The 12,520-nt window shown below is 35.2% G+C and overlaps 1 protein-coding gene across 3 annotated transcripts; it reads left to right on the top strand.

Moving 5' to 3' along the window:
• The first annotated feature begins 1,494 nt into the window (after positions 1-1,494).
• Positions 1,495-8,916, top strand: LOC132173970 (homeobox-leucine zipper protein HDG5-like). 3 transcript variants are annotated; one of them, XM_059585681.1, is made up of 12 exons: positions 1,495-1,573; positions 2,072-2,265; positions 2,372-2,532; positions 2,733-2,850; positions 3,358-3,549; positions 4,125-4,607; positions 4,955-5,056; positions 5,163-5,375; positions 5,481-5,649; positions 6,235-6,503; positions 6,602-6,697; positions 7,780-8,916. In XM_059585681.1, the coding sequence occupies exons 2-12, from the start codon at positions 2,131-2,133 to the stop codon at positions 8,269-8,271; spliced, it is 2,430 nt and encodes an 809-aa protein (XP_059441664.1). In that variant the 5' UTR covers positions 1,495-1,573; positions 2,072-2,130; the 3' UTR covers positions 8,272-8,916. The 3 variants fall into 3 exon arrangements, with proteins under 3 accessions (XP_059441664.1, XP_059441663.1, XP_059441662.1); XM_059585680.1 differs by having other exon boundaries at positions 1,522-1,650; XM_059585679.1 differs by having other exon boundaries at positions 1,522-1,637.
• The last annotated feature ends 3,604 nt before the right edge of the window (positions 8,917-12,520 follow it).

Raw genomic sequence — 12,520 nt, forward strand, 5'->3', positions numbered from 1 at the left:
TTTAACAATTTAAATTTTCAATTTGATGCAATGTACCCCATTCGTTAGATTTTAAACGTTAAAAGTGATAAAATGACCTTTATATATATCCTTGATTTTTTTTATAAAATTTCATATTTACCCTTAAATTCAAATTAAAAACGAAATTCGAAAATCGAAGGATAATTTGGTATTTTTAGTAATTTTCGTTAGGGATTAACGGTTAAATTTGACAGAGGTGGATCAATTGAATCAAATTGAAAGTTCAAGGAGTTAAATTGAGAATTTTTGAAATTTGAGAGAATTTTCTCGAAACACGCGATAGTTCAAGAGTCTAAAGTGAAATAATTTGAGGAGATTTTTTTCAAAGAGTAATGTTAGGTACCATCTTTTTATCCTTCCTAAAATCCTCTTAATGCTGATGTGGCTTTTAAAATTACCATTATATTTTAGATGAATCATATTTAAATTTTGATTCAATGGTGATTTTGAAAGGTACATCAGCTTTAGGAGAATTTTTGGAGAATAAAAAGATGGTACCTAACATTATTATTAGATACAAAGTACGCAGTAGTTCAGGAATCTAAAATGAAAATTTTCCCCCATATATATCTATATATTATTAGATACAACCCACACGTATCCTCTCTCACAATTATTGAGGATTCACGTAATATCTCTTACAACAACCCAAAATTCATATCGCGTGCTATTTTCCAATAATTATTATACATTCGAAAATAATAAATCTCACATGCAATCCAAAATCTCATCCCGGCCACGCGTATATACGTACGTACTATATCTATATGCATGCTCTCACACCTAATTTTAGGGTCATAAATAAAGGACCTTCAAATTACTCTCACCTAATTTCACAACAAATATATATATATATATATATATATATATTCCCAAACAACAAAATCTTGGTCCCAGTCCTTTATAATATTTCAATCCAACTACGTACTTCTTAATATCCCGAGTGAAATTTAATTAAATCCTCGGATTTTACTAGACAAGAGTCAAACATCATTAAAGTCACCTCATCTAGTGGGTGACCTACATCCATGCATGAAAGGTGTAGATTTTCTCTGGTCCCACATCCAAGAAAACACGGCCAAGATCCTTTTGACCTTTCTACGATTACGACCGTTCTTTATTTCTGCCCTTCAATTGTCTCTTTCGAGTCAAAGTTTACTCTCTCAGTTAAAAAAAAACCTAAAATTACCAACTTACGCGGTGAAAAGGCGAGTGGACGACAGGGACGAGTTAAAAGACCGCGTGTGAAATTGCAAGGGGGAGTCGAGCGCGTGGGCTAGTGAAGATGGAAATGTTTGACTTGGGAGTGACTGAGAGAAACGCTTGGCTTTCCATAGAGAAACGGACACGTGTTGTTGAAACTGCCCTACTGGGTAAGTGGGCGTTTGGTCGGTTTTTTGTCAATCCGCATTTACCACGCCCCTTAAATCAATAAATTTCGATTTATGGCGGAGAGATGGTGAGATAGAGAAAGAAAAAAGAAAAAAGAAAAAAGAAAAAAAAGAAGAGAAAGTCAGAGAGAGAGAGAGAGAGAGAAGATGAAGAGGCAAAGGTGAGAGATTTTCTTTGAGTGTTTCTTCCGAAGTTTGTTTGCTTTCCAAAGAACACCGACACTGGTGGGTTGTGGTGGTAGTATTTACTCTCACCGTTGTATTCTTCTTCTTCTTAAATTGTCTTAAATTTTCTTGCTTCTTTTGTTATTTTATTTATTTAAATCCTTCTCAGCTTTCATGACGGTTTTGGAACTCAAAAAAAAAAAAAAAAACCCAGAATTTTGTTTTGTATTTACACTTGATATTGTTATGATTTGTTATTTTTTACAAATTTTGGAGCTTTGTCTCTTTGTCTGTATATTCTTACAAGTCTGAAGCTTTCACTAACTACTTTTAGTCTTGTTTTGTGGGGTTTTTTCTGTTTTTTTTTGGTTCTAATTGTGATCATGAGCTGCATGTTAATGTTTTCTTCAGGATTTTGTGTAATTCTTTTGTGTCAAATTCCTGTTGTAATTCCCACCAAAATTCTGATCTTGAAAATTTGTTGATGAAAACAGGTGAGGTAGGTTAAAGTAGAAGTATTTAATATATTTAGGAAGCGAGCGTTCAAACGACAATGTATGGGGATTGTCAAGTAATGTCAACAATGGGAGGGAACGTAGTTTCCTCAGAAACCCTATTTTCGTCGTCGCCAATCCAAAACCCTAACTTCAACTTCATGCCTTTCCAGACTTTCCCTCCCATAATTGCTGTAAGTTAATTTCTCTCTCTCTCTCTCTCTCTCTTCTTTGCATTAATCGATCCCTTTGTTTCCAAGCTAAATGTGAAGATCATTTGGTGCATATTGTTTCTTGCAGAAAGAAGAAAACGGGCTTCTCATAGGGAAGGATGAGGTGGAGAGTGGTTCTGGGAGTGAACATGTTGAAGAAAAGTCAGGGAACGAGCTAGAAAGTGAGCAGCCTCCCAAGAAGAAACGCTACCATAGGCACACCTCTCGCCAGATCCAAGAAATGGAAGCGTACATTTCCCCATCTCTCTGCTATATAATTAAGACAATATGACAGTAAAAATCAGCTTCTGATTCAATATTATTAATATTGGTTTTTACCGACACATTATCTTAGTTACATATTAACACAATCTCGTACATAAAATAAATTTGGAAATTTTTTGTTAATTTTCTCTAATACCAATAACATGTTTGCTGGACTTGGACAGTTTGTTTAAGGAATGTCCACACCCAGATGATAAGCAGAGGCTGAAACTCAGCCAAGAACTTGGGCTGAAGCCACGGCAAGTGAAGTTCTGGTTCCAAAACCGGCGAACCCAGATGAAGGTGCGCACGTTAGCACTCCTCAAAACCCCATTAAAGAGCTTTCATTTTTAATGGAAACCCTAAAATATGCCAAGCACGTTTCCCAAGGAAGCGCGTTTTATAGATCAACATATGTCCAAAACTTTAAAGCCCTAAACGGCAAGAGCAAGTATCTTTTAATTACTTTGGGAGACTTTTTTTTTTTTTTGCAACAGTACTCTGTATTCCATTAATGTTCGCAATTAAACCCTACCTGCACATGTGCTTCCCAAAGAGCTCTCAAGAGTAAATGCTATGCCTCTTAGCTAGGGTTTACTCCTTTTTTTTCTTTTTTTTCTTTTTTTCTCCTCTCTTAAAAGTTATATCTATCAACATTTTAGATATGGTTCATAAGTTTCATTATATATATATATTGTTGTGTGCATTATTTAAGGGTTTTAATTATATTAACCATAAAAAAAAGGCTTATCCAAAGGTTGTTGTTGTTGTTTTTTTTTTTTTTTGTTATTATTTGGAACTTGTTGATAGGCACAACAAGACCGGGCAGATAATGCGGTACTTAGAGCAGAGAATGACACTCTAAAGAATGAGAATTTCCGGCTACAGAGGGCACTAAGCAATGTTGTCTGTCCTAATTGTGGTGGTCCGGGGATGATCGGAGGGGAGATGGGCTTGGATGAACAGCAAATTCGCCTCGAAAATGCCCGCCTCAGAGAAGAGGTATCACTGTTGTTTGTTAGTACAAATAAATCACCGCTTATCTTAAAAATTTTAGTTGATATAAATAAATAAATTTAATCATTTAATCAAGAGAAATACTATTATACGACTATCATACAACTGAGATGACATAGCAATGAAAACCAACCCTTAATTTTTCTTTATTACAAGTCCTTATTAATCAAAATGCTGATTTTTACTTCTACGTACATTATCATAGTTGTATGCCATTCATATCACACTATACTAAATAGTATTATTCTTTAATTAATGCTTTAACACACTTTAATGTGGGCTCAGATTTTCATTTAATAAGATATGAGGTCCAACATGCCAAATATTCAATTGAAATTTTGAAATGGGGAGTGAATGACGGAGACAATATTCGAACTCTAGGCATGCATTTGATCTGATACTAGGTTAAAGCACATGCTTTTAGAATAAGTAAACTACTGGAAAGCATAATGAAAGTCAACTTAAAACAAATTAGGGCATTTTTAACTTCATATATTCTTCTTTAATATTCAGAAAAATGAGACTAAATTTATGGATTAATTTGAATGTCTGAAATACAGCTTGAACGTGTTTGTTGTATGGCTTCACAATATTCTGGGCGGCCAATCGAAGCATTACCACCAGCTCCTTCACTGATGCCCCTTTCATTGGATTTGGATATGAATATGTATTCGAGGCACTTCCCTGGCGACCCAATGGCTCCATGCACAGACATGATTCCGGTGCCCATGTTAATGCCGTCAGAAACATCTTCCCACTTCTCCGAAGTCGGTCTATTGTCAGAAGAGGAAAAGTCGATGGCGATGGAGCTTGCAGCCTCGTCGGTGGAGGAACTGGTGAAAATGTGCAAAGGAAGTGAGCCGCTTTGGATGTCGAGCAATGAAAATGGAAGAGAAGTGCTTAATTTTGAGGAGCATGCGAGGATGTTTCGGTGGCCATTGAACCTCAAGCAGCACTCCAATGAGTTGAGGACTGAAGCCAGCCGTGATAGTGCTGTTGTTATAATGAATAGCATCACCCTAGTCGATGCCTTTCTTGATGCTGTAAGTCCCTTTTCTGAGGATCTATACAACTAGAATGACGTGGTAGTAAAAATAAGCCTTTCGACCAATAAGTACTGATTTCTACTGTCACGCCACCCCAGTTGTATAACATGCAGTCTTGCTATATTTCTCTTTTTGAAATGAGAAATGCTAGTTTGCATTCTCTCAGCATATTGATCAGTTAATGTATGTGGCATATTCAATTCACCATTATATTAATCTTAATGGTGGATTGAGCATACCACGTTAACTGAATATGTTGGAAGAATGCAAAATAACATTTCTGTTTTCAAATAGTACAATTTCTAGGCCAAATAAGAATGGATAATTTATTCACGACGTTTCAGAATAAATGGATGGAGTTGTTTCCTTCAATAGTTTCTAGAGCAAAAACCATTCAAGTTATATCGTCAGGTGATTCTGGACAAGCAACTGGGTCTCTTCAACTGGTATGTATATATGCTAATTAATGCTCTACAACTTGTTAAATATTTTGACGCTAATAAGGCCATAGTTATTGATCTAATAGAGAATATGTGTTGGGCATGCATGCAGATGTATGCAGAAATGCAAGTTGTGTCTCCGTTGGTGCCGACTAGAGAGGCTCATTTCCTTCGATATTGCCAGCAGAATGCGGAGGAGGGGACATGGGCAATTGTTGATTTCCCAATTGATAGCTTCCATGACAACCTCCAGCCTTCCTTTCCCAGATACAACAGACGCCCCTCTGGCTGTCTTATTCAAGATATGCCTAATGGCTACTCAAGGGTCTCTCTCTTCTTTTTTCAATTACTATTTAATTTCCTTTTAATTCCCTTTATATTTATTAATTGTAATATTAAGGGTAATTGGTGTGTATATATATATGCGCAGGTAACATGGGTAGAACATGCAGAGGTGGAGGAGAAACCCGTCCATCAGATATTCAGTGAGTACGTGTACAGTGGGATGGCATTTGGAGCGCAACGCTGGTTAGCTGTCTTGCAGCGACAATGCGAGAGAGTTGCAAGCCTCATGGCCCGAAATATATCCGACCTTGGAGGTTCTTTTCTTTTCTTTTGTTTTCTTTTCTTTTTCTTCTCTCTCTCTTTCTCTCTCAAAATGCAAGCATTATCATATAAATATAAGCGCCAAAATTTGCTCCACATTGCATCACGTAACCGAACACTTTGGATAAAATAACCTAATTGTGCATGATTGAAGTGAGAGTGCTGTGGAGCAAATTTTGGCGCACGTACTCTCATTTTGCTATGCTAATGTGATAGTGCTTATCAGCTTTTGAGTCAGTTAGCTTTTATTAAAATTAAAAAGGAAAAAAAAAAATTTTAATTCAATGAGATTGAGATGTAACATGTACCATTAACGTTCACGGCTTCTGACATCACACAACTTGTCTTTTATATATATATACAATTGGCATACAACAAAGATGACATGGTAGTGAAAATCTTTTTTTATTTTTTTTGTTAGTAAATATTGATCCAACGATTGAATTTTACAATCATATTCTCGAGTTGTATGACAGGATGTCGTATCATATAACAATCTACTAAATATAATAATTTATTTTTTTAGCATCTGACGATTAATTTAGATTTGAAAGTTTCCGACCTGCGCATGCATGCAGTGATACCCTCTTCAGAAGCACGAAAGAACATGATGAAGTTGGCTCAAAGAATGATAAGAACTTTCTGCATTAACATCAGCACGTCAAGTGGGCTTATATGGACGGCTCTGTCGGATAACCCAGACGACACCGTTCGAATTACCACAAGGAAAATCACTGAGCCTGGACAACCGTACGGCCTCGTACTTTGTGCTGTTTCCACTACTTGGTTGCCCTGTTCTCATTACCAAGTCTTTGATCTCTTGAAAGATGAACGGCGTAGATCTCAGGTTCATCACACCAACTCTTTAATTTCTTCTTTTATTTATTTATTTATTTAATCCACACTTTATTAATTAACTGTATTATAATATATACATGCATGCAGCTTGATGTTCTGTCCAATGGGAATTCCTTACATGAGGTGGCTCACATCGCTAACGGCTCTCATCCAGGAAATTCCATTTCTCTTCTTCGCATCAACGTAAGTTTTTTTTTTTTTTGTTGTTGTTCTTACAACTAGTTACTGTTTCTTTCTCATTCCATCTCTTCTTATATTAATCCACCCAAGCTTTGTACTGCGTAGTCAACGTTTAAATAAATTAATTTTCATCTTGAATATAAACATGTTTAGTAAACAAATACACCTTTTTAATTAAATATATATACGATCCTTTATCATAAATATGGATTTATTTATCTTATTGTTAGTAGGTTTAATTGTAATCAAATCATTATGAATTCACTAAGTACTGTACTTATAGTATATTGATCACCTACCTCAATTTTCTTATAAATATGATTCATTTATAATGTAAGTATGATCAAGGAATTAATAAGATCATAATGTATAGCCTTATCAGGCTCTTATCCTAACATCAAATCATCCGAAAATCTTTTTTGCCAATTTTTCTATTTCCTCTTCTATTTATCTTTTTTTCTTAGGAAAACTCTACTTTAACCCCCTGAATTAATGTTCTTGCTTTGAAATTACCCCATAAACTTCAAAAACTTTCAATTTAGTATATACATCTTTGCATTTTTTAATTTTTATTTTTTAGAAGAAAAAAGAAAAGCGGTATTTTGATAATTTTGACACTCATCTGTTAAGATTTAATGAAAAATTTTAATATATTGGTGAAATTGAAAAAAAAAAATTGAAATATAGATATATTAGACTGAGAATTTTTAAAATTTAGAGAGTAATTACAAATGTGATGAGAATTCAGTCAAGTTAAGTGAAGTAAGTTTTCTTCTTTATTTTTCATATCATTATAAATTTCTTCACACCTTGGGTCGCCAGCCTAAGAGCCATCTTAAACATGCTTTAAGCTTTCTCTAAGACTCGGTCTTAAATTGGACTCTCTTAACTAAAAGAAGTTACATAAATTAACGATATCAAATTTCAGAAATATGGTTGTCAAAATATATATATATATATATATATATATATATATATATATATATATCATTGATTCATTTATACCTAGAACTTTCAATAATATTATTGCATGTGTGGAAATGAAGACCGATTCCAACGTTTATGACCTGCATGGATATATGCAGGTAGCCAGCAACTCATCCCAGCATGTGGAGCTAATGCTGCAAGAGAGCTGCACAGACGAGTCCGGGAGCCTCGTTGCGTACACAACCATCGACGTGGACTCCATCCAGCTCGCCATGAGCGGCGAGGACCCCTCCTGCATTCCCCTCCTACCCATGGGCTTTGTCATGGTTCCCGCCGGATCCACCGCCGACACCGCTAACGTTTCCGGCGACGGCAACCCAATCTCATCATCTGAAGACTCGATTAATGCACCCACTTCTTCTTCAGGCTGTCTACTCACGGTAGTGCTCCAAGTTCTTGCAAGCACAATCCCATCAGCAAAGCTCGACCTCTCCAGCATCACCGGCATCAACAACCACTTGTGTAACACGATGCACCAAATTAGTGCCGCTCTCAGTAACACCAACACCAACACCAGCTGCCCTGATAATGCTAGCGTTATAGGTTCTTGCATTGAGCCCGCTACTACAGCACCAGTACCCAAGCAATAGCTTGGAAGTTGTGTATCCTGAAATTGTTAGCAATTTGTGCAGGTAATCTAAGAGAGAGCTCATACGGAATCCACGCATTCAAAATAAATTTTGGGTTGTTTGGCTCCTTTTCGGATAGATGGATTCTATATGAACTCTCTCACATTATCTGCCCAAATTAGTAACAATTCAGACATACGGATAATTATCGTGGATTTTTACCCCAAGACTTTTATTAGTGGGAATTAATTGTGGGTAATTTGGTGAGAGAGAGGGGGGTAGGAATGTGAAATAAAAATAGGTGAAGTAGGGTTTTGGTAAATAAGGGAGGGTGTAACTAATGAAAGTGGTAGGTGTTAGTAGGTAGAGGAAAGATTTGGTGTGTGGAGGTGCATGGTGTAGGCCTGAGGCGGAGTCAAGAGCGCACCAGACATGACCCTTGGTTTGTGGTGAGGCTTATGGAAGTGGGAAAAGAAATGGGCCTCACCAGTTAACAAGGGTGGTGGTTCGGGTATTGACTTCTGCTTGTCTGTCGGCCTTTTTTTTGTTCTTCATGAATTCAATGCTTTTTTTCAATCACATTAACTCTTTTCTTCATTCAGTACTTTTATGCCCCTCTAATTCATCTCTCCCTCTTGAATTTATGTCAAGGTTTGTTTTCTTTTTTGTGTTGATCTTTCTCGTGTGATAGAAATTCTCATATCGTGTAAACACGTATGTTTGAGATTGCGATTTTATAAACAAAAAGTATGATTTTAAACCAAATGTGCGTTTTCAAACAGCATGTAATGAGGTTTTCTAAAAAAAACGCAAAATTTTAGATACCAAATTACGATTTTACCAAATATTTAACTGCGTTTTTAAAAATTACATTTTCAAATTGTTTTTTTAAATCTTAAACCCAATTCAACCTTAAGTGAATAATATAATGTAAATTGGGGTATGTTTAGCAAATTTCCGTTCTCTTATTTTTGTTTCTTCAAAAAAAATAAGTCAATGTCTTTTCAAAACTATTACCAAAAAACTTCTTTTATTTTTCTTTGGCAAAAATTTAAATGTTATTTTACCATTATATCACATCAATCATTTCTTATTACAATTCACAACAAAACTACTTACCAAATGATTTAGGCTTAAACTTTTTATGTTAAGATAAGTCTAAACATGCGACATTAACGTCTCACTTTGATGAACGTACTCACCCGATAGCTTATAAGGCTTGTCTAGCGGCTCCTCAGGATCAAATGTAGCCCAATATACAACTCAAGTCATTCATTAATTGATAGTTCTATCATAATGTTAATTAGTAAAATGACAATAATAAATTACTATTAAAAATATTAAAGAAGAATTTAACTTCAATGCAGTCATGGCACAAATGTGGTCTTTTGCAGTCCCCATGTAGGAGATTGACACATCACCTAAAGCACAAAAAATGCACAAAACTATCATACAGCCTAAAACACTAGATTTTTCCTTATTTCTTTCTTCTCCCTTCCATTTCTTCCTTCTTGCCGACAACTCCTCTCTCATTTCTTCTTCTTCCTTATACTTGTCATTTAACACAGAAAGAGAGATCTAGTGGATCCCTTTAAGGTGATAAAATTCCTAAAGGGTTAACCTTCCCCTTAGGATTAGTTTTGAATCAAAAAATAAGTTTTGAGGCATTATTAGAATCGATTTTTGAGGCATTAGAATCTGATTTTGAGGTTGGGTTTGCGTTTTCCAGTTGCGTTTTCCTGTTGGGTTTGGCCAGCGATGAAGAAGAAAGGGACTACTGTTTTGAGAACGTCTGAAGAAGAAGTGGCTGCAAAATAATCCTGTGTTTTTAATCCTATTATTTAAGATGACTTAGCTTAGGTGTCAAAAATGTATTGGGGGCTGTCGAATGGGCATTTTTTGCACCAACCGCATGGTAGGAACTCTCATTAAAGAAAACATATTAGAAATAACATTTGACACTTACTATACTCGATCGAAAAAAACTTCTTTTCTTTTCAAAATTCTCTCTAGCTAGACAAGGGATTTCTCCGACGTGTGTATAAAATTTGATTTAATGTTTTCTACTCTTTTACTGCATGATGTGCATGCTTTACCAACTTTTTTTTTTTTTTTTTATTTTTATGAATAAGGAATTTCATTCAAGAACAACCAATCCAAACTACAAAGATATTCCAATTACAAGCCTTCTCAAAAGGCCAAAAACTTAGCCACGCAGGGTTTCACACTTTCTCCAAGCAAGCCAAATGCATACAACAAACAATTTGGCAAAACCAGCACTACCAAAAGAAAATCCAAAGCAGGGCTGCTCTACAAAGAAACAACAGACAGAAACCAATCTGCAGAAAAACCACGCAGGGTCTAAAATAAAAAAAACAAAGCAAAAACAACTTCAAAGACACTACTCAACACCAATAGCAATACTAAAAAACTTCTCCAAAAAGAGACCAGCCTTCAAGAAGAAGAGCAAAGCAGAAAAATAGAATATCAAGCCTGTACAGAAACTATAATAGCAAGTCAGCATGCAGATTCCACAAAGAAGCTAAACCCAGGTTCTCTCTAGTTCTTGGAAACTTTCCCTTCCCAGCAATTCTTGACCTCACCTCCCAAATTATCTTCTTCAAAAGCTGCTCCTCAGTATTAGGTTGACCAGAATGCATTAGCTCATTCCTAGTGCACCATAAATTGTAGATAACAGAACCTAGAACCAATCTGCAAAGAAAACCTTTAAGAGACTTATTCATCCACTCTTGAATTCCTTTCTACAGAAACTCATCCCAAATAACTGGAGTATTGTCCACTCCACATCGAGCCATACAAAATTTCCAGATTCTATAGCTAAAACTGCATTCAAAGAACAAATGCCCCCTACTTTCAACTTGATTATGACAAAACAGACACTTAATATCACCTTGAAACCCCCATTTAAGCAACCTTTCACCTGTTACAAGTCTATCTTGTATAGCAAGCCACAAAATGAAAGCATGCTTGGGAATGGCATATGAGAACCAAACCAATTTCCACCAGGCAATTTCCTCTTTCTTCTCTCTCAGCATGCTTTACCAACTTTTTTTTAGCAAGTAAAGGACCATAATGGTCTATTATAAAAATAAATAATTAACTAAAGCTCTGCCGATCCTTTTGTGAAGTGAGAAATCAGTACAGTTCATGCATATCATTTTTCTCTTTTGCATATATAATGCATATTTAACTAGTGGCCACCATTTATTCCAAGCACAACGTACAGCTTTTTATGAGTTTAAGAAAAATAGGTCCCCTTACTTGTACGTTAATTAATTAAATTAAATTAATTATAGCAAACAAAACATACACCCATCGAATTAGATTCTGCATGCAAGTTTCTTGATACTTTAAAAAGTGTTTCTCTAATTCTGTACTACTGCATCTGAATATGATTCCTTGTCTCAATATTTAGAGTTTAATTGTCTACAACCCTACGCTATCTCTCTCTCTCTCAGCCCACCAAAATAATAATAAAAGTTAATGTTATATATTACATCTGCATTCAACTCTTATTTTTATTGGGCATTGAGTAGATATAACAGTGCTTATTAGTCTTCGAGGAATAGCTCAATCAGTTGAAGACCACGCCTCATGAAGCTAGTAGAGATCATTAGTTCAAATCTCCCTCCCCTTTTCCTTCCACTTATACGGATGGACATGTCAAAAAAAAAAAAAAAAGTGCCCGTTATAATTAGGTCTTGACTTTTGTTTTTTTAATAATGACTAATTCAAGTGTTGATAGACACCGCCACATTAGTTCAGTAGAATGAGCATTTACTATGTAGCATTACTCAAATAATAATTAGAAGTGAGAGCTTGAAATTTCCTTCAACAAGTGAGATCCAACATATAATATTTAGGAAAAAATGCAGTTTACCCTCCTCAAATTTCAAGAGTTTTTCAATTTTACCCCAAAGTTCAAAAATTGGCAATTTAAACCCTAATGTTTCAAAAATTGACAATTTAAACCTTCCGTTTAATTTTTCCATCAAAATTGATGAAAATCTATGAAATTACATCATTACCCTCAGGCTTTTTTTAAAAAATTTCCATGGAAAAATTAAACGGAAGGTTTAAATTGCCAATTTTTGAACTTTGGGATTAAAATTGAAAAACTCCTGAAACTTCAGGGGGGTAAACTGCATTTTCCCCTAATATTTAACTAAAACTATGGTAAATTGTAAAGTTAGGATTTAAACTAATATTATATTAAATTACTATTTATCTCAAATTTTTAAAATTATTA

Source organism: Corylus avellana, chromosome ca3 (assembly GCF_901000735.1).
Source record: "Corylus avellana chromosome ca3, CavTom2PMs-1.0".
NCBI classification, from domain to species: domain Eukaryota; kingdom Viridiplantae; phylum Streptophyta; class Magnoliopsida; order Fagales; family Betulaceae; genus Corylus; species Corylus avellana.